The sequence below is a fragment of the Ambystoma mexicanum genome, chromosome 3p (genome assembly GCF_040938575.1).
Source record: "Ambystoma mexicanum isolate Mex_15411 chromosome 3p, UKY_AmexF1_1, whole genome shotgun sequence".
In the NCBI taxonomy this organism is placed as follows: domain Eukaryota; kingdom Metazoa; phylum Chordata; class Amphibia; order Caudata; family Ambystomatidae; genus Ambystoma; species Ambystoma mexicanum.
Window position 1 is genome coordinate 587,578,213 of NC_090925.1, and position 21,544 is coordinate 587,599,756.

Below are 21,544 nucleotides of genomic sequence, written 5' to 3' on the forward strand. Positions count from 1 at the left end.
ACACTACTATGCCCTGACTTGAACCAAGAACACACAAAGCATTTGGGAAGATTTATAATGGAAAAAACATCAATGACTATGGAAGAATGGTGGAGATATTCTTTTCTAGATTTGGATCGCAGACTAACAATGGAGTTAACGTTGTTTTTGGAATCATTGGAAAATAAACTTAACAAATGTAGAAGCTAAATGAGTTCTCTATTAATGTCAATCTTTAAACATACTTGAGCCATTCAAAACTTGAATAGATCGGACTCATTGTGCTCTTGTTGTAGATTAGCTTCAATGTTGTTAGTACGATGTATTTTTTTTCTTCTTCTTTTTTTCTTCTTCTTCTTTTTTCTTAGTTTGATGCCTTAGGGTATTGATGTATTTCTTCATTCAAATTTTTTTAAAAATTTGTAACAAACCAATAAAAAAAAAATGCATGCTGTCCATTATTTGCCCAAGGTTGGGCATATCGGTGGTGGGAAGCCCCACTATGTCACCAGGGCCTCTTGCCTAGGCTTACACACCTGCCTGGTGAAAGCCTCCATGTTGCTCTGTTTTTTATGTGCACCACCACCTTTCATCGTTGTGGGAGTAGCCCGGGGGGGGGGGAATTCAAGTGGGGCAGCCCTCGCCCAGCCATGCTGTCCCAAGCCCCACCCAGTTGTAATCAGGAGGGAGTATAAGGGCCTGTCTAGTGGACTAGGGGCCCCACTCTCCATGATCTTTGCAGCCATCCAGAGCTCAGATATGTTGCCACTTACCCCCTGGGAGGCCAGCAGCACAAGACAAAGGTGCAGACAGTGCGGTCCCAGTCAGACATGCCCCCAAGTTCACTGTGTGAGCTCCTCCCTTTCGTCCCTTCTCCTTGTGTCCACTATGTACATTATGAGCCTTCTGTGTTCCTGTGGCACCTCCTGCTGTCATAACCATGTCCAGTTTTGAATGCAGGACCACCAAGGTGTGGGCGGGTTACTGTGCTTCTCAGACATGGGGGAGGGGGTCAGCTCCTCACAGCTTTTGTCTTCCCCCTCTGTGGGCTTGCCGACCTCACCTGTCCCCTTTTGAGATGCCTTCACTTGCCTGTTATAGCAGCGTGATGAGGCCTCGCCAGCGTCCCCAGCCGGGCCGACATACAGCATGTGCTATGTTGGAAGCTAGAGCCGGCCATTCGCTTCTCCCCCTTCTGATGTGGGCACCCTGGCAGCCTGCTGCCTCTGGAGATGATGGTATCTCCTGCTCTCAGGCGAAGCAGGGCTAGACCACCACAGCCGCCAAGCGGTGTCCCTCCTCTTCTCCACGTGTCAAACAGGCTCCAGAGGCTGGGGCCTGATTTGCTGGATGTTTCCCAGTTGCAGTTTGTCAGAGAGCGCTCACACTCTCCCAGAAGGAGCACGCTCCGGAGCTGAACCGTGGCTTTTTGAGGTCTTCACAGCAGTATTGTGGGCCAGCGATGTCGGATGGTAGCAAGCCGGTGCCGGAGTACAGCAGATGGCAGCCACCTTGCAGGCTGCTCCCCCCCCCCAAACCCTGCGGACGCTTTGGTTTTCTGACAACTGACGCGCACCATTAGTTAGTTTGATTAGGTAGGAAAAACCCAATAGTCCTATGGCAATATAAGCATTTTATTTTGTTGGTTAAATATATGATTATGGAAACATCCAACTTGTGTCTTGACTTCTGCTTTGCCAAACCACCTTTTGTTGTTACTCTTCCCTACAACTTTTTTTCACTGCACTACTCTATCACTCTACTTAACACTGTTGCTATCACTCCCATACAACTACCTCCCCCACACTACCACAACCACTTCAACTCTCTACAGCTCAGACACCTGAAAGACGGTGGAAGACCAAACAAAAAACCTAGCAAGCATCTTGTTGAGACGGTACTGCCTGAGACAAAGGTGGATTGCTTAAAAACAGACTGGCACTGGATTTCTTAGGCCTCCCACCCCCAGCTAAGAGGGGTCTCCTATCCCCTGTTGACAAGGCCAGATTACTGGCCTTGTGACATTCTTCTCTTGAAGGTTCACTGGAGAGATATTTGAATTCCAGTGGCTTGGTGGAAACAGTAGAAGCTCTGGTTCTCCCAAGCTGGACTACTGTAACAGCATCTTCCTCAGTCTGCCTCTTTCCTCTCAGACATCTTTTTTCACTCACCCATTCACGCCCTACTTCCCTACCACACTTGCATGCACACTCACTCAGTCCACTTTCACTCACTAGCCAATACCTCAACTTCTCCAGAAATCCTACACATTCTGCTACTCCTGCCTTCGTCCTGCTGGTCTCTTGGTCTTCCACCACCTCATCCTTTGACCTCACTCCAATTACCCACTGTCTTGCTTCCTGTGGTCCCTTCCCATCTCTCTCCGCTTTCTGATTTTTTTTTTGTCCTGGCTTATGTGACCCCAACTTCCAAACCTGGGATGTTGTGTTGACCGGCAAAGTTAAAAGTTAGGTGCTAAGCCCAGCCCACTTCTCTGTTAGCCCGCTGCGGAACAACAATGGGGGACGTGAAGCTGAATGTCCTTGTTCGTGTAGGAGGCCTGGTTTCTAGTACCCCTAAGGACTTATCCCAACATTACAAGGGTTTGTGTCCCTCAAGTAAGTCCCTGGTGGTCTAGGGTGCTTGGTAGCTCTGAGTGCTCGCTATCATCATCTAGCAACACCGCATGGCTCCTCTGTCTGCCATGTGTAGCTGGTGTTGCTGCACTCCTCCCGCTCTACTAGTCTTTTCTTGGTGGTCAGGTCGCAGGTTTCTTGTGGATGACATTTGGTACTCGACAAAGGCTCACTTTGATGTTTCTTGTTTATTTGTTCTGGTAGTCAATCACTAGAAGAAACAAAAAACCTAGCAAGCATTTTGTTGAGAAGGTATCGTCTGAGAGAAAGGTCTATTGCTTGAAAACAGACTTCCACTGGAGTTCTGTCTTGTAGGCCTCCCAACCCCAGCTAAGAGGGGTCTCCCGTTCCCTCTTGACAAGGCCAGGGTACTGGCCTTGTGACATTCTTCTCTTGCAGGTTTGCTGGAGAGATATTTGAATTACAGTGGCTCAGTGGAAACAATAATCGTGTGATGTAGACTACAAGAACATCCATTAAGACTACAGTAAACCACACTTGGGACTTGTTGTTTCATTCTTCTATCCAGGAGGATGATTTCCAAGCTGCTTGGAGGGGAGGGCAGTACTGCGGGGTAGGTGTGTGTTGTGTGGTCCTTCCATGGAGTCTGAAGCCTCTAGATCCAGGTCCCCTGCCATCGACTGGTCGCTGAAGGTGATGCAAACACCTGTGAGGCCTGACAGTATATGCCACCCCCCCACGAATTACTCCATCCCCGTAGATGTATCTAGTAGCTAGTATCTTCTCCTGGACATCCTTTTTGCAGTGTGTCACTCTGGCCCATGCTGTACTAGGCATGCCTATCCCCAAGAAAATGGCTCTGGCAGCAGTGTCAATGTGGTGCATAGAGGACTCTCTGAAGTCTTGTGCAATGAGCTTTGCCTCTGTTAAGCCAGACTTAAAAGCATAGTTGCCGATTTCCATCCATAAACGCTGAATAGCCGTTGCTAGTAGAACATTGGCATTGCACACATGCAAAGAACGGTTGGAATATATTTTCTTTCCATATGAGTCTAGCAGTTTGTCCTTTCAAAGAGGAGCAATCTCCTGCTTGCTAGCCACATCAATTATAGCTAAACCCTGGCTTAAAGGCGATGTTCCAACAGTACAACAATGGATGAGAATGCTTCTGTGGTGAAATGAACAAGAGTACATAGTAAGAGAGGTGACATTCCCTACTGCACGCACTATAGAGTACTAGGGGCCTATTTGGATAAATGTGTACTAGAGGGAGAAGGCAAAGTGTAGGATAGCATGAAGGAAATGTAACTGCTATAACGACCACACTGACAGTACGATGTAACACTCCCATGTTTTTTCTATTTAGTGGACTATGACCTGCGAGAAGCACAGCCGAACCCTGTAACACACTCCCGTTGTGTGTAATGTATAATAGTTGATCTACGTTTGTGATACATCTGAGACAAAAATGTTAAGATCATTTATGTTTTTGAATGTTTTATTTTATGAATGCAATTTCAATACACAGAAGTTCTAAAATAAAAAAAGAACGTTAAAGAAGAGGACTAGCTAGCAGTATTTGACCGTAATCTTTCTGCTAAAAATGATTAAGGATTCTTCCACAACTTTTTCGTATCGGCCAAAATATTTTTTGAATTGGAATCCTTGGTTTGTCTGCAACATGCAAGGAAAGCTCTCCTGAAAGTACTCCCGACTCTGATGAAACTTCCTCTGGTACTGGCATCCCCAGGAAATCCTGAATGCACTGTGGAAGCCCTTTGCTGTCAGAGGGCATTCATCTTCTTCCCCTGCATTGTCCTCATCGGATTCAGGGGCATCTGCCAGTGAAATACGAGTAGGGCCTGCAGTTGTTGAACCTGAGGAAACATCAGGTGCCAATGGAAAGGTAGGTGCCGATGGAGTTCCAGAATCTGAGATTGAAACTGGAGGCAAAACAGGCACAGATGGTTCTGCTACAGATATGAGTGGTGATGGGCGTTCTTACGATACACTTGGAACCGAAACTTGTGGAGGCTGTTTGGGACGCATGGGTTGAATAGGAATTTTTTGTGGTATAAACTTTTTGATAAGGGTCCTAAAATAACCAGTCATGGGTTCAGAGTTGTACTGAAACCTTTCAAAGAACCTATCTTCCAAGGTCAAGCACAACATCGGAGTCCATGAAGAGGAAGATGCTGGCGTCCAAGACAATGTTGAAGTGGGATACCAAGTTGAGTGTCTGTGTAAAGACTGAGCGCCATACCTCATTGACGAAGATGACAGCAGATACAAAATGAACCAAGTGGATATTGGTGGCCAATCCACCTTCACAAAAGCCTCTTTACAGACAGTAGGTGACGAGGGTATTTGTGAAGAATGAAGTCCTGATGCTTCTGTAGACAGACACGGGAAAAGACTTCTGAAACTGCCTCTGCAGTGCTTGGCATGGAGACCAAAGCTTCCTGTCGGCTTGCTGCCATTTTCAGGGGACTGTGGCAATGTTCGTTAGAGCTTCCTGTGGTACGAGCTGTGAGCCGACTTCATAACCTTATGTGAGAGGCGGGGAGGCTTGCTTGGCATCAAGCTCGGAGACTGAGAACCAGATGGGGCCTCAGAGCGTCCTCCGGTGAAACCACTGAAACATTCTGAGCATACTCGGCAGGTCAGGCCCTCAGAGTCCGGTAGGTTTCTACCTTTTTCCACCTTGGATCCATTGGTACCAGACCCGGAGGAGTCCTCATTCCTAGCACCAGGAGAAGCCTGTGAGGTATACGAACGAGCCCCAGTAGTGTGGTGGCTAGCTCCGACAGGACTTGCGTCCTTCCAACATGTGTGGAGGTGCCGGTGGGCAGACTTGTAGTTGAGTCTTCTTGGAACAGACTAACTCCATGAGGTGACTTGGAGGAGGCCTATTGAAAATCCTTCTCCCAATGGCCTAATATTCATTAAAGAACAAGTGGAGAAAAAGTGTGATACGAGGCACAGTTGGCCCACTGTGCTCAGGCACTCGAGACAGAGCCTATGGGGTTGCGCCGCCGCGGCTCAATGCCTGCCACAGGAGGAACACAATGCAAACCCTGTTATGTCCATCGTAAAAGTACTGACTGATGGTGTGATGAGCTCGATGGGAGAACATTTGAAATAAATGAAAGCGAACAAAGATTGTGCTGCAAAAACTAAACTGTGTTTTGAAGAGCATTTAGCCCTATCGGCACAGAGAAAATAACTATTTGGCTTTGCCAATGGATGGGGGTCAGAGAGGCCAGCCAGGCCCCACACTGCTGTGCAACACAATTATTTTTCAGGTAATCAGTATGCTGTGTCATGGTTGTGATTACAAGTCAGCAAGGGAGTAGATCGTTGTGTCAGTAGTTGGTGCTAGTTAAATATAACGCACATATGCATAACTGCAACGCTGCTCTTCTCTCTGTGCCCAGCTCAGTTTCTGTAATAGACTCATGAAGTGATTGTGAAATAAAATCTGATCCAATCGTACCTATGATTTATGTGCACCCTGTTCAGTAATTAATTTTGCGCCAGTAAGTCTAGAAAGAAATTAATTCATTATTTAAAACACAACACAGTTCAGTTTATTTCTTTGCTGTTGGTTTTCTTTATATTTGTGACAATAGTAGTACGGGGCACCTACCAGCAAGCACCACATATACCTCTATGGTGGATGGCGGCACAAGCTTACAAATCAGGTTTTTTTTTTTGTACAACTTCACTGTCCCACTTTACTGTGGGTTTACAGAGCCCAGAACATTTATGACGTTCTTTTCCTTCACATTATCTCGGGTGTTTTGTGCTCCCCTCACCTGTTGCGAACATGTTACCATAGAACTCTGCATCTAAAATCAAAAAGGGGCTTAAATAAGGTACACCACCACATCACTGTTTTGAGCAGTTCTTAAACACAGTAGATCTGGCAACACCAACATTACCACATATTTACACAGGTGCACCCTGCACCCCAAAAATGTCCTTCCAATTCAATACGAACTATCTATAGCACGAACTAGCTATAGCACCCGTTACCCCTTGTCCCTCCCCTCTTTACTCCCTTCTTCACCATAGCTATAATTCAGTTAGTAGTGAATGTTTCTACATCTGCTCCAACACCACAGTACCTGTGACTTTCTTACAGATGTTGTGGGGGATAAAAAAAACATGGGACAGAATTATGATAAAATCTCTTTATTAAATCTTTACAGTGTAAACCACTTAAGTGCTGATCCTCAAAACTTAAACACATAATCACAACATCTTCATTTGAGATAAATCTGGTAATCACTTCATGAGCAGCAAGCGTTACATAATATTTGTATTAAAACAGAAAATACAATTGTGTCAGCCTCTTTAGGGCATGTGTGCAACATAGACAAAACAGAGCACATTCAAAAATATTCAACTTGGCAAAAATAGAAACCAGGGAGTGAAAAGATGTACCTTTTCACTGAAAATGCTAAGTGAATCCCTGCACGTTGCACGGCTTTTTTTGGTCATCATTATTACCTTCTAGTCAGATCACTGGAAATAAAGCTGCTATAAAGTGGAATGTTTGGTTGTGTGCCGAACAAAAAAGCGGGGCATGATACAACAAGAACAACTGGAAATTTCACCTAGGGTGTATGAACGTGATCAGTCTCCTGCAAGGAAATCCACTTGTTATTGGACATGCTTCTGCAAAGCTTACAAAAACAGAACCGAAGATTAAATACAGGGGTCCTAAGCCCTTTGGTGTGAGTACATTAATTTAAATCATTTCAAATCATTATAAGCATGAACAAACCGAAACAATGTATGCATTTTAGTACTTCCTTCAAAGAGATGACACATATTTGTGTGTATATATGTTTAATGTGAATAACTTACACTGACAAAAGCTGCATGATTTCCAAAAGATTTTCTTTAAGAAGATCTTCGTAAAATCTAAATCTAATCTACTGCAAACTAAGTATTTATGCAACACACACAGGGGACAAGAGTGATGTGTAAGACTGTGCATGAGGACCCACTTGCTTCGATAATGATCGACTATAGATTCCACCTGACTGAGCAAGACCGGTTATAAAGAAAGGTGTGGGCTATACACATCTGCAATTTCTGGGCTATAATATCTATCAAAGCTAGACATTTAGAAAAGCTGGAGGCTAACCACCAACATTTATAAAAGAACTGTGCATTGTGTTGTGCTATATGCATGAGCTTAATCGGGGAACTGTTGTACACTCATTACACTTATTTTACAGATACTAGCTTTTAAAATTTAATAATCACACAAAATATAATTAAAAAGTACAAATGAAGCCAGGCCATCAACACAAAGTGTGACAACCATATATTTTCTTGGGTGAAGGGAAATATGTCACTCATCATGGTATTATTGGGTACTGTAGAGGCTGGGACTTTCCTCTTCACGTGGTCCACGATGTTGGCAATAGTACAAGCCCAAAGTATGAATGTGGATGTAATTTTAAACTTAGATCTTGCCTACTCATCCCAAAAGAAATAAAGGGGGTCAAGGTCACTTACTTCGAAATGTCCATGCTCTGAAAGATCCTGTCTCATTTGTAAACCATCAAGTGGAACGTTGGTGACAACACCGAATACCTAATGTCATCTGTACAAGCCTCTTCACAACACGAAAGCCTGTATGAAATCTAACTTGAAAACCATACACTTACTCCCAGAGAAGCTTGTAAATATATTCAATGCCATGTTAAATGCCTACTACACAATAGCTTGAAATAGGCCGAAAAGAAAATGCCAATTAAAGGTAATCTAGAACTAGAATAGGGCAGATCACTTGTACAAGGCTAACGGATCTGCAATATTCCCAATTCAACCCTGAGAGTGTTAACTACTCATTCTTCATAAAACACTTCTTTAAAATCTAGAACGTTTCAGACAGGCCAAACAGGAATGCATGCTAGAAGCAAAGGGCATCCTTCCTGCATTCCCATGCCACAGAAACTGACAAATCTATTCTTCCACTACATTAACAAACTTGCAATCTCAAAAATCACCCAGTCCACCTCCCCCAGGAGCTTATTCCAACTGCTCACAATCCCCTATGTACCGGCTGACTGGGGATCAAAGTAGTTTAAAAACGTGGCAGAAGAGTCCAACCTCGTATCACAGCCCAACTTGAATTACAATTGAGAAGCAGCACTCTGTAAGGTAATACAGGTTGCAGTGACAAACTGATGAACAAGCTTCAAGACTGCACTAATGCCCTTGACATCAGCTATGTGTTACACTCCCAATCCACCCTACCTACCAGTTAACACCTACTGGGCGTGAAACTGACGAGTAAGAGTCATATCTGATTAGATCTTACACCTACAATGCTTTAATCAAACACATTAACACACAAAACAAATCGCTATACAAAGACCACTGTCATCTAACACTATGAAGCAGCTAGAAAGCAATATGTAAATGCTCCAAAAACGTAGTAAATATAGTAAACAACTGAGAATTGCAGTGTTCTGACCGAATCTCTCTCACTGCGAGCCTGCAGTGAATATTTCAATCGTGCTCTATTTATAACAATCAATAGAGGCTTTTCAATCTACAGCGAGAAATAGCACTTGCAAACAATCACTTGACTAACAGAGCATCTCTAAAGAAACATTTATTTTCTCAAGGCCAACATCTGTTCTCACAACACTTTTAGTTACAACAGAATGCAGCCTTGTGTTATAGACAGTGCTTCTAGCAGCAGCCTTATTCCGAGTTGCTTAATGTGACAAAGCACAACCACAAATGTACATGCTATGGGCTAATAAAGGATAACTATACCTTAATCATACACATAATAAACTCAATCAGATCTAAAAAGTGTCAATGGCTAATTGAACATGGGCTAAGTCACATTTTCTGCACAGTGTTTTGGCCGCTCACAGACAACTGTTATAAATAGCACAGATTTCTCCTGCTTCTCGGTCAAACGCTGTTATGGTCACGGGGCTCTTTCACTGGCAAATTCTCCAGAAAGATAACATTTTACGACAGTGTGCAGCATATTTTGGCAAAACTGGTCCAGAAAAAAAGCTAATGTTTGCACAGCTAATCAATATAATGTATGTGCATTATGGGCAAAGTACAATATATTATATTTACATTCAGCCACAATTAAACACGTTAATAAGCTAATCACATGCTCTCACTGGAACGTAGTGCTCTCAATGACACAACAAGAAATCAGATCTTCAGTATACCGCTTACAAAAGTGCTACACAGCTTAAATGGCTTTACTTCAGCATCAAGCATAATTTGGTCTAGTCATCACGGAACGTTACAATCTGCATGTCGCCTAATGTTTAGAAGAATTTCAGCAAGTTTCTTCTTTTAAAGCAACTGAAGCAATGTGTGAAGTTTTGGCTTTCTGAAGACACGCGAATGTGATCACACGAACAAGTTACTTCTTTAACTGAAGTCACGATTGGTTAGAATGACCGGTGCTGCCAGGGTCCAGACGTACAAAAGAAGGCATACCCACGTTGAGGAGATTTTCACCCAAACGGCAGGCCACTTGCTTGTCATAGTTTTGAAATCTGCATCAGGGCTATACAAATTGAAACAATGTTTATTTTAAAGCATAGTAAAAATAACTGCCAACATTTTAGACAAATAGCTTTTTTGCAGTTCAGATAAAGACATTCATTTTTAGATTACCTCCCATTTGAAAATAGCAACGAAATGCAGAGGGTACAAAAAGGCTACTTGGCTCATCTCAAACCATTTCTGGTCTCACCAATACAGGCATGCTACCAGTGCGGTAAGAAATGGTAGGGGGGGGAGGGGCTCAATTAGGGGTGTGGCTTGCATGATGGGCCACGAGAGGAAGTTACAGTTTGCTGGGGGACGCTGTGTGGCTGACACGTTTCCTGCAGCTCTGACTGACAGAAGTGCCAGCCACAGCATCACGCAAACCTGTGCGCCGCTGTGACTGGCCCTTCTGTCAGTCACAGCTGTCTGTCTTCATCATGGCGGCGGGCAAATCTCCATTTGCGGTTGTGGCCGTGGAGGGATAATGTCCGGCTGTGCCGTGGTTGGAGTGTGGGGCCGCGGCAAAGCCCCACTTTTTGGAGACTCCTGGGCCACTTAAAGCACTGCATGCTACACATACAAAAAAAAGTAATATTCATAAGCACCTGGGAGGTGTGCTGGAGCAAGATGGTTCAGAAAGCAGGGGTTAAGCGGTGAAATTGTCTGCATGCCGAGCCATCCCAATGACTGGGCGCACCTCCATTTTCAGTTTTTCGTTGCCTCTTGTACTCTCTTCTCTGCGCTCCCGTTCCCCCTGCAACAGAAGCCACTTTCTCGCCTGCTTCTACAGAGCCTGAACTTCCCCCCATCCTCATCAATGTCCTGCTGTCCACTGCTGGGTTTTTCGCTTTCCTATACAAACGCAGCCTGTCTGACGTTTCTCCTACTCCCATGCTTAACAATTATAATTTCCCCTCCGTGATGAAATGAGTACTGCTGTGCAGGAAGGAGTACAAGGATGAGTATTGGCTGAATTGCCTAATCAGCCCCACACTACTACTAAATCAGCAGTGATCCCAAACAAAGGTGAAACAGATGCAGTCTTCACCTTTTGTGGTAACGTGGGCCAAGTGCAGACTGCAGTCGGGGCGCGAGGCAATAGCAATAGTAACAAACAACTTCAGTGCAATGGTCCAAAATAAAAGAATGTCACATCAAGGTTCTATAAAAAATATAAACTTTTAACTAAGCAAGACAAATACAACCAACTAGGTAGAAAACACTAACAAAACATCCCTGTAAAAGAAGACACAGAGAATACTGATGTTTGTGAAAGGGCAGTCTGCGTGAATGAGCAGGGGTGTTTAGGCACAAGAGCGGAACAATGTCACATTTTAAAGGCTATGCCTTTAAGAACAAGGTCAAGAAGAGGTGATTAAAAGTCACTATGGTGCCACAAATTGGACCAGGGGGACAGAGCCTCTTCACAGTATCTGGATTCTTCCTCTTTGGCACTTGACAGCATCAAACTGGGCTTCTGGGGACGCTTTACCTGCGGTCAAGCCAATATCAAAATTGTTTTGCGTCCATGCAATCGCACTGGCAATCGGCATCAAATCTGTTTGATGGTGCAGGATCCTGAGGAAATGGTTAGGGGGCAGAGCTCTCCTCTGCCTGGGATGTCTCCTGTGCTCACCTCTAAGGCAGACTACGTTGGAATGGACTGCACGCCCTACAGAAGTCCAAAAGTGAAACCTCCTTCTTGATGGTCCAAATAAGAATCAAATAATAAGAGGGTGCCTTTCTCCTTATAAAAGCAAATTGACATAGGGGATCGGTCCAAAGCAAGCCTGCTGTAAGCGTTCCAATCCAAGCTGCTGTAAGAAAGGCCCTTTGTCTTATAACATTGCACCCAGAGTGCCTTGCCTGCAGGAAATGGAGGGCACACGAAAAGGAAGAAAGCTCTAAAAGTAATCAAGATGGTGGGATCATTCTCAGTCCACCTCTGGCTACTCTAAATCCGTCCACTTCCCATGTCTGCATTTCTCCAGGGGTCAGCACCATAGTGTCAGTGTGGCTTTGTTATGTCAGTGCTGACTTTAAAGCGCCAGTTCCCAGGAGACTCCCTCGGCTAAGTTCACATGCCATGAGGAAGGGAGATGTTCTTCCTGCACAGGGATTAACGAAGCAGCAGCCTTTCAATTGTTCCGCATGGCAGCTGTGGAGACAGGCCAGACACCAATAAACATCAGTCCTGTTATAGTTGGGTCCTGATCACAAAGCTGAGACTAGCGTGATAGCAAATTGCTGTGGTTGTATAAATGTGTACTCTTAGCAGTTGCCCTGCCGCAACCAAGCATGGTTTATATTTAGAGACGTACGTTCCACCAGACTCTCGAAGTCATACAATTATCAGATTTGGAAACCAGTGCTTAAGAATAAAACAGCACCCCGGCCTGTAGGAACTTTGTGTTATAGCAGTAGTTAGGAAACATGTGACTTTTGAACCTACACCTTCCTTGCCACTGCACGGCTGAGGACGCCTGTACACACAGCACAGGCATGAAATAACTATAATTTTGGCACTGAGCTCTTATGAAAGGTGCCCGATTAGCAGACTCTCCTTTCAGAAACAGAATTACTCGCATCATTTTATGTTCCAAAACATTATTTTAAAAAAAAAGCTTGCGCTATCCCACCCTCACCAGATGGCCATTCTCGCACACCGTCTCCCTAAGCATTTTTTGGGATTCTTGCTCTCTCTTGTACCGCAAGTCCCAACGCATCCTTCCAATCATGTCTTTCCTTTATTTCCAGCACTGCCACATCTCTGCACAAAACCAGTGCGAGCCTGCATCCTGTTCCCAAATTGCTGCTGCTGAAGTCTTATGGCCTGCAGCAGGCTACACGTGCCATTAACGTCATAAAGACTGTTGAAATTGATTTAGTTGTAATTGCAACTTTTCAATACTTTTTCTATACATGATATTGAAGACAAATTAAGTTCACCGGTAGCTTACATTGCTCTATTACAAATTTACATTTACAATCATCAGTTCTTGCTTTCCCCTTTCTGTAATGGCTTGGCAGGTGAAGGACGATGGTCTGGATTGGCTGCCCAGAGCAACTGTCCGAGGTTTAAGATTAATTCTAAGCCTTCCAGCCATCACCTCTTTTGTTTTGCTTAAAAATAATAACTTACATGCGTTTTGGTCATGTTTTTTCTGATTAATGCTTCCTCCCACTGACTGACCCTTCATCTTAGATATATCTTCTCCAGTTAGCTTTGGAAACTTCTTCAGCCACTAGGGGGTGAAGCGTGGTTCCGCTTTCGCACCCAAGATGCCGGATGTGATGTCAAGGGCAGTACCTATAGAGGCAGCCACACACCATGCTCTTAGTTACGCCTTTTTCCCTGGCACTCAGCAGCTGAGGTACCGCAGAAAAGTGGGAGGTGTATGAGCTATCCACTAAAAGAGGCAGATTAGGAGGGCGATGAGATGAGGAATCTGTAAGCAATAATCCATCAGAAAGAATATTACCTTGAGGAAAATAATTAGCTCTTAAAATAGATTTCTTCAATCTTAGATAGACTCGAACAGCAGTACAGAACCCAAGAGGGAGAAGAGTGAAAAACCACCCCCTATACCAGGAAACTCTGTCGGACCACATGGCCAAATCGAGTGTCGTAACTTGACAAACAATATAGGCTGTAATGAGTATGAAGTAACTGTAAATTGGTTGATTCAAGATCCTGTATGGGTGAAAACGAGAATCCTGCAGAATGATTAGATATCCACTCGGAATTCTATTGGGGAACATTGTTTGTATTCGAGCGTGCTTCTGGCACACAAAGTATAGGGTGGCAGAGATGTAAGCTCAGAAATGTCCTGATCGCGAGGGTCGTAACATGTTCATGAGGTTTCGCATTAATAATATAAATACGAACAAAATTGCCTGTATTCGCAGGGGATTTGCCTAAAAGCTTGGGTTATTGCAGATTTTGTAAAGATCTTAACATTTCGGAAGATTTAAAACATCTTCTGTTGCAATGCCCAGGCCTGACCATGCATCGCATCCGGCTCTTCGGAAAACATGTTCAAGATATGAATGCAGTAGATGGAGAGAGACTTTGGGTATGCATCTTGGGCGGCTGGTCAGTTTCAATCTCTATAGCTGTAATTCAATTTTTACAAATGTCTGGCCTATCATAGGGCTTTGGTTCTTTTATTTTCTCAGTGATTTGTTTATATGAACACCCTACCTCTAGCCCTCAGACTGGGAAACTTTATGGAGGATTTCTTTTTTTAAAGAAATGAAATATTTTGTAAATATGTTTTAATATATCTTAATAGTATTATGTGCAGTGTGTGTAATATGTTTCATTTTACTGAATATTACAATGTATGAAATACAATGTTCTGATATTGTAAATGTTTTGATACTGTAAAGGTTTTCGTTTACACCACGATTAATACACAAAATGGAGAAATGGAAAAAACAAATATAGGCTGTAATGCTTGGAAGTGTGCAGGGTAGCAGCTTCGCAGATGTCCAACACAAAAACAGCAGAGGTAGCTGCCAATACTCTGGACCCTTCATGCACTTCTTTCCCAGCCAGATCATAGCACTCTGAAATACAGAGGACAACCCACCTCGAAAGGTTCTGCTTGGTGACACAGTCCTGTGCATAGAGGCAACCGTGTAACCCACAAAAAGATGGCCACCCTTCGTGATGTCACTTGACCGACAGACATAATAGCTGTTGCTCTCTTGTGGTGCAGGTAGTGTAACCGCTCCTCTGCCTTAGAAAGCTGAAGTGGAGGGAAGAAAAGAGGGATTGTCCATAAAATATGGAAATCCTGACCACGACAGGTAAACAAGCTAGAGAAACCTGGGGTGTGCTCACTCTACCATTTAAAACTGGCGGTTGCGGAGCTTAAGAAAATGACAACCTATTGTAACAAATTAGTCACATAAAAAGTTTTGGTATGGCTGGGGGCCTTATGCACATCAGGTGGCCCTGAAATGAGCCATAGTATCCCTAGCTAAACACACAGCCGTGATAAGGAGCATGCAACAAGAAATGAAAAAGGGGGGAATGCAGGCGTTCATACTGCGACTAGTGCTCTGCAGTTCATAGATAAAAAATATGGCTAACCTATACTATTATACACCAGTATATATTTTGATAATATTGGTAGGAGAGGTATAGAGAACTAGCCAAAACTGGAATTAAGCTTGATAATTGGGACAGGGCTAGCAAATCTATTTCATTGGAGGACTTAAATGAAATCGAAGGCGCAACATTACTACTATAGATAATATATACTATAGTAAAGAGTGAGATTAAAAGGGTATTTACCTCAGACGCGGATCAACCGTCGAGTGATTAATTATTAGCCTTTATCACCACAGCTGGCTCATATAAGCAAGTCATGTGCAAGATGCATCGAATGGTGACAGAGTGGTGGTCAGGATTGCTAAAGAGATCTAAATACCTATGGGAAACTGACTTGGGTAAATCCATTGAAGATAATGAGTGGAGATATATATGCGAGCAAACCAGTAAGGTTTTTACGAATGACAAACATGAAATATTACAATTTAAATTCATACATCAAACATATTGTACAATTAAAAAATAAAAATATGATCTGAAAACACTGGGAGCACATCACGGTTCCAAGATACACAATGCCGACTTTATACACATAGCATGGGTTTTGGGTTTACGGCCCAGTTGGTAACTTCTTGTCAAACATTATAGATAAGTTAGCAAAAAATAATGAATTACAGGTTCCACTTGAGTTTATTATATGCCTGTTAGGTCTTAAGCTACCTTTTCTGAAGAGGAGTCAAAAATGTCTGGGCATTGCCCTGCTTTCGGCTAAGTGGCAAATGGCTTTCAACTGAAGGTCGCTGCCCCTCCTTTATGTGACACATGCCTTAAGGACTGGACATGGTGCTACACCCAGGAAGGCACCTACAGGGTAATGCTTGACCTAGAGAATATTGTACTGCATTTAAAACTTTGGTTTGTAAGTAAATGTTAACAGTTATTTCTTAACAGGGCGGTCCTTGCTGCAGTTTTTTCTTGTTTTATATAGATGTACTGATGCTGTTATGATACGAATGAATTGTTGTTGCATGACTGTAGATGTATTGTTTAGGATGTACGGCTTATCCTGTTTGTTTTTTCTTAAAAATATGAATAAAGCTTTTTTGTAAAAGCTGGAAATCCAAAACAAGGTCGGTCTCACCCTCATAATCACCATTGTCTTGGAGCAAACAAGGTAAGGAGGTTTAACAAACAGAGCCTGGAGGTGGCTCACCCGTCCTAGGGAAGTGATGGCCACCAGGGAAATCATGTTCAGGTTAAGAAATCTCAAGGAACATGAATGCAAACTGAGCGGCCCTAAGGAATGTAAGAACACAGTTCAAATCCTATGCACAAACAATAAACTGGATTGGGGAAACTGGTTTGAAAGGTCCTGCAAAAGCTGTATAACAGTCGGGATGGTGAAGAATGAGCCCTGCTTTGGGATCCTCTTAAAGACTGAAGATCCATGGGTTCAAACCTCCCAGAAGCAAGCTGAAAACTAAGGCACCTGGAGCATTTATGTATTTAGTAAGCAGGCCACTTGGCAGGAAGGATTACATCCAAGAACAGTGTGAGACAGGTCCAACTGCATATACGCTGGCCTCTCAGTAGACAGTCATGTCCAGAAGGTCAGGGTACCATGTCCTGTGTGCACTGTCCCGGGCAATAAGGGTCATTGTGGACCCAAACTTGCTTGCTCTCCTGAGAACCAGCTTAATGACAGAAATTGGCAGCAACACATAGAAAAGTATAACGTTTCACTTGACAAACAATGCACCCCTCCCCCAAAGCTTTCCGTGGAGGAAATTCCTAAATAGCATTCCAAAGCAGCGTACTGCAGGCATGGAAAAAGGAACCGAGCTTCTGGGGCATTGCTGGCTCTATATGTGCTGTCCTTGATGTCACGGGCACCCAACGATGCCAAGTACAGCAGACACTGAGCTCCACTGTACAACCTGCTGGCTGAAAGAGCTTTTCGAAGTTAGCTGGCTCTGCAGACAATATATCCAAGATAGGGAATCTGTGGGGGGAAGGAATCCATTATAAACGTTAAGATGAAGACGCCCAGGTGTCCAAGGAGAAAACACACACCCCACTGCTGTCACTAGCTTTCAGTTTATCCACAACAAATGCCCTTAAAAAGCCAATTTAAAATGCCAAATCCACATGCAATTCTGAAAACCTGCATCCAATATTTTCTTCAAATCCATTTCAATCATAGTTTTGAGGATGGAAATAGATTGTGCTCACTAGTGAGTCATCATACCACTACTATACAGTTTTTAATAATGGGGCCATGGTGTGCCATAACATCCCATTATATCAAGCTAACTGAGGGTCTTTAACCAGCGCATAGGGATGTTATAGGGGGGTCTGGCCTGCCGCAGCCTATTTATCTCCATTAGCACCACATGAAATTGCTGGGGTGACAAGGGCATTTTATGACAAACTAAATGAGTCTCAAAGAATGCACTAGCCATTTAAATTACAAAGAAGATTGCCACCATGGAAATGGAGGCGGAATTCCAGGTGTATTACATTTTCTATTTCCATGGCAGGACAGGAGCACTGTGAGGGCACATTAGGAGGGTCATATGAGGCAAAGGGGGCTTGTAAGAAGGCAGTTAAGTCCAGGCGAGCAGGGGGGTAGCATAGCAGACAACAGCTTTTTAGAATATGGGTCATTACCAGCAGTTCTAGCCCATGTCAAGAGCAACCTGATTGGCTGCTCAGACGCTTTAGTGTGCTAATGTATGAAATGGACAGAGAAGGTGTGCATTCGAGATGGCCACTGTTTGCCACTCTTTGGCTGTCACCATGGAGAAACAAGGCAGGTGGGGGCCTGCTTCTGCTTCTCTTCACTATAGGAAACAGTCAGTCATAATGCTTTATTCGACAGATTTGTTCTTATCATACACACATAAGTCATTAACACAGTTCAATACAAATATTATACATCCAGAATGCAGAATATAACCAATAAAAATTCATCATATGCTTTCATAGTTTGCAATCAAAAATACTCATGAACTAATAGAATACACATCAAAATACCTCTTAAAAAAACAACTATATAAAAAGAATCCATCTTAGTCAATCGCCCCCATCAAATGATTCCTACGAGGCCAAGCACAGTAAAAGAATCATGACAAAATATACATCATTGATAATTTCAGTCGATTGGCATAATTTCAGGTCTTCTACTACACAGTTGACATGAGTCTTCTTAAACAACAGTAGCAGGTACAGTCTCCTCGGGTCTTTGTATGACTCACAAAACAACAAAGTGTCAAATCGTCTCCACACCCGAGTCATAAAGTGGACACATTTCAGAGTTATGGGCCTTCTAACCATGGGTGAATTTTGCAACTTTGAGGGTACCCGATCTAAACTCCATGAACAATGTTCATGCATATGCTGGTGATATTAAATGAAGGTATTACTCAGCTCCTTGGTCGGATTTCAGAGACGGATAGGCCAACCCTACTTTTAAACGTAGGCATGTGCTTACGAGCTGTTCACCATCAGGCAGCCGACTTCACCTCGTTTTTGGTACTATTAGTTACACTCTGTGGGTCCAACCAAATGTTGCTCATGCCCAAAACACTTAACTGCTACATTACATGTTTGACCAATGGGAATGAACACCCTCCAGAATTACCAAGCAAGCTAATCAAAGCCTCCCAGTACTTTTCCAGCTCTGCAGTCACCCAGAGACTTACCAAACAGAACAATGGTTTCAAAACAATCTGACATTCAATTGGCACACTCCATTAGTAGCGGGCCAGTTGCAAAGCTCTTTAGGAGCTGAGCAGCATTCTCTACAGTTGCCAATTTCTGGCAATTTCTGTGTCCCCATACCCTGACCTCATCAAGAGCAGCTGCCGCAGTCTGTGCTTTGCATACATTGATTGCAGGGGATCAAGCTTTCTCTCCATTGGCCACAAAGAATTTCCTAAGGCCGGAGCTACTTTTTTTTCTCCAAAATAACCTGTTATTTTTCAATTTGGGAAGACCATGAGTCAATCTTACTCCTAAGTAGTCATAATATTTTACCTGCTCTAGTTTAATGCCATCCATCAAAAGGGGCATTCACGGGGCTTCAGTCTCGGCAGCCTGAATTCCAATATCTTGGTCTTGATTTAGCTAAAAATCAGGCCTAATTGGTGGCATTTGCTGCCAACACATTCCAGGCAACACTTCATCCCCATTGGTGATGTTGCTAGCAACACTGCATCATCAGCCAAAAATAACGCTGGAAAGATGTCGGTGCCTAGCCTCGGGGATCAAACCTTTCCACAATAGCCTCATTAATATAGAGACAGAACAGGAGCTGGGGAAGGACATAGCCTTGCCGCACGCCCCTGTTGACCCTGTGTTGGTCAGTGGTTTCTCCTGCAAGTGCCCACCTCACCACAGCAGCGTTATCTGAATAAAGCTTGCAGATGACAGCAAACAGCACATTGGGCACCCCCCCACCCCGCCATATTCCTTAGTACCCGCCAGAGCTGATCTCTTGGGACACATTCTATAGGAGACAACTTTTTGAAAAGTTGAGGGGACTTTTTATCTCCACCCATTCGAACTCATAATTAGGCAGCATTTACATCCATGTGGTATTCACAAGGTATACACATTAAAGTAAATACCTCAAAATGTATGAGCTGGAGAGGGGCAAAACTAGGCTACATTTTACTGTTATTGTCAAGCCCATAATGAGGGGGCTTTGAAATTACACTTTTGGACTAAATTGTGCATTAAGAGAGGGGATGGCCCAGCACAGAAAAGACAGCAAACTGAAATGGTCCCAGAGTAAGACATACATGTTAGTCAATACCTCTACTGCAATGTTTGAGATGAGCTTCTTCACAAGGTGTGACTTGTGGAAAAATGGGTTTACCATATTTCAGCAAGGCAAAGACACTGGTACATCACATTCTCTATAAAATGCTGCTGATCACCATATTTGACTTTGGGATTTGTGTAAATATTTTGAATAGCTCTGTACCTTCATAAATCGATACATTTTCTCTGTTATAGCATTGTTTACCCAGATTTTGGCTTCCTAACTGCAGGTGGCATCCCGAAAAATAAGCCAAGGACAGCTCAAAGGAAGGATTCATGCAGACTATTATATGGCTAACGTCAGGTCTCCCTGCTTCAAATACTTTCTGTGGATCCGGCACGCATCCCATTGAACTTGAAGTGACGGACTAGTGTTGTGAGCGTGAAAGGACGTGATGACGTTATTCATGAATTTGTGGTGATAACCCGATCACCAACTGGAGACTATTTGTCGCAACATTTTCCACTGCCACCAGTGCTTCCAGTGATCCCTGTAGGTATCCTGTTATTCCTACTCCTATTTCCCTTCTCACCCATAACTCCTGCCTTTCTCCTGAGCCCGCCTTGATTATTGTATTCATTCCTGGTTCTGCTTATAGATTCTGATGGTTGTTCACCATCTGCTATGCTCCTGACTGCAAGTCTCAGGGTTTTTTTTCCCCAGAGGGTTTCCCCCTGACATTGTAGATCTCTGCTTGAGTGAGACAGTCTGGCCACATTATTTATTCAAGGTAGAAGGCTGGTGTCCACCAGGATCACACCTCACCTCTATGAGTCCAGAACACAGTGCAAGCGTGTGGTAAGTCCATCTGCACGGTCTATTTGTGACAGTTTGTTGACGCCCACCCCCAACTGAAACAGAGATGGACCAATTGCAGGCCCTTACGGACACTGTTCGGGTGTTGTCAATTGAGGTACAGACTTTGTGACTCGAAAACCAGACCCTTCGTGTCAGGAGGACATAGCACCTCTTTGGCGTTTGAAGGTTCCCCCTCTGGTTTCTGTGAATGGGACACAGGAATTTGAGGTGGCTAGCATTTGTGACCCCATATGTCGATGGTGTGTACTTGGTCGATTCAAAGGGCTATTCTCCATGTGACAGGACCTAGGAACCTGCTCATCATGTACATGTCCCCCCCTACCCCCCCGACTGGTTCAAAGGTTTCTTTTTTATCCTGTCAAGACTGGATACGGGAGCTTGGGTAGGGGCAAACTGTAAGGTTTCGCCGCTTCAAATACTCTCTGTGGGCCCGTCATGCATCCTGACTTCGTTTTTGTATTCATTCTTGGTTCTGTCGATAGCTTCTAATGGTTGCTCACCATCTGCTATGCTCCTGGCTTCCTTCTCACAGTCGCCTCAGAAGCGTCCTGCAAGTCTCAGGGGTTTGTATTCCCCTGAGGGCTTCCCCATGCCATTTGAGATCTGTCTTAAGGGGGACAGTACAGCCAGCCCATTTATTAAAGGTGGAAGGCTGGCCTCCGCCAGGGACATACCTCACTGCTATGATGCCAGAACCCAGAA

At 43.8% G+C, this 21,544-nt stretch overlaps 1 protein-coding gene across 4 annotated transcripts in view; it reads right to left on the bottom strand.

Annotated features, from left to right (window-relative positions):
• Positions 1 to 21,544, bottom strand: part of SERINC3 (serine incorporator 3) — a 967,471-nt gene that overhangs the window by 314,588 nt on the left and 631,339 nt on the right. The window contains exon 10 of one of the 4 annotated variants that reach the window (XM_069651325.1): positions 6,758 to 10,149. The exons of the other annotated variants lie outside the window; for them this stretch is intronic. Within the exon in view, the coding sequence (XP_069507426.1) occupies positions 10,011 to 10,149 (139 nt within the window). The 3' untranslated portion in view covers positions 6,758 to 10,010. Of the gene's footprint in view, positions 1 to 6,757; positions 10,150 to 21,544 lie in introns of those variants that run through there. 4 annotated transcript variants of the gene reach the window in all.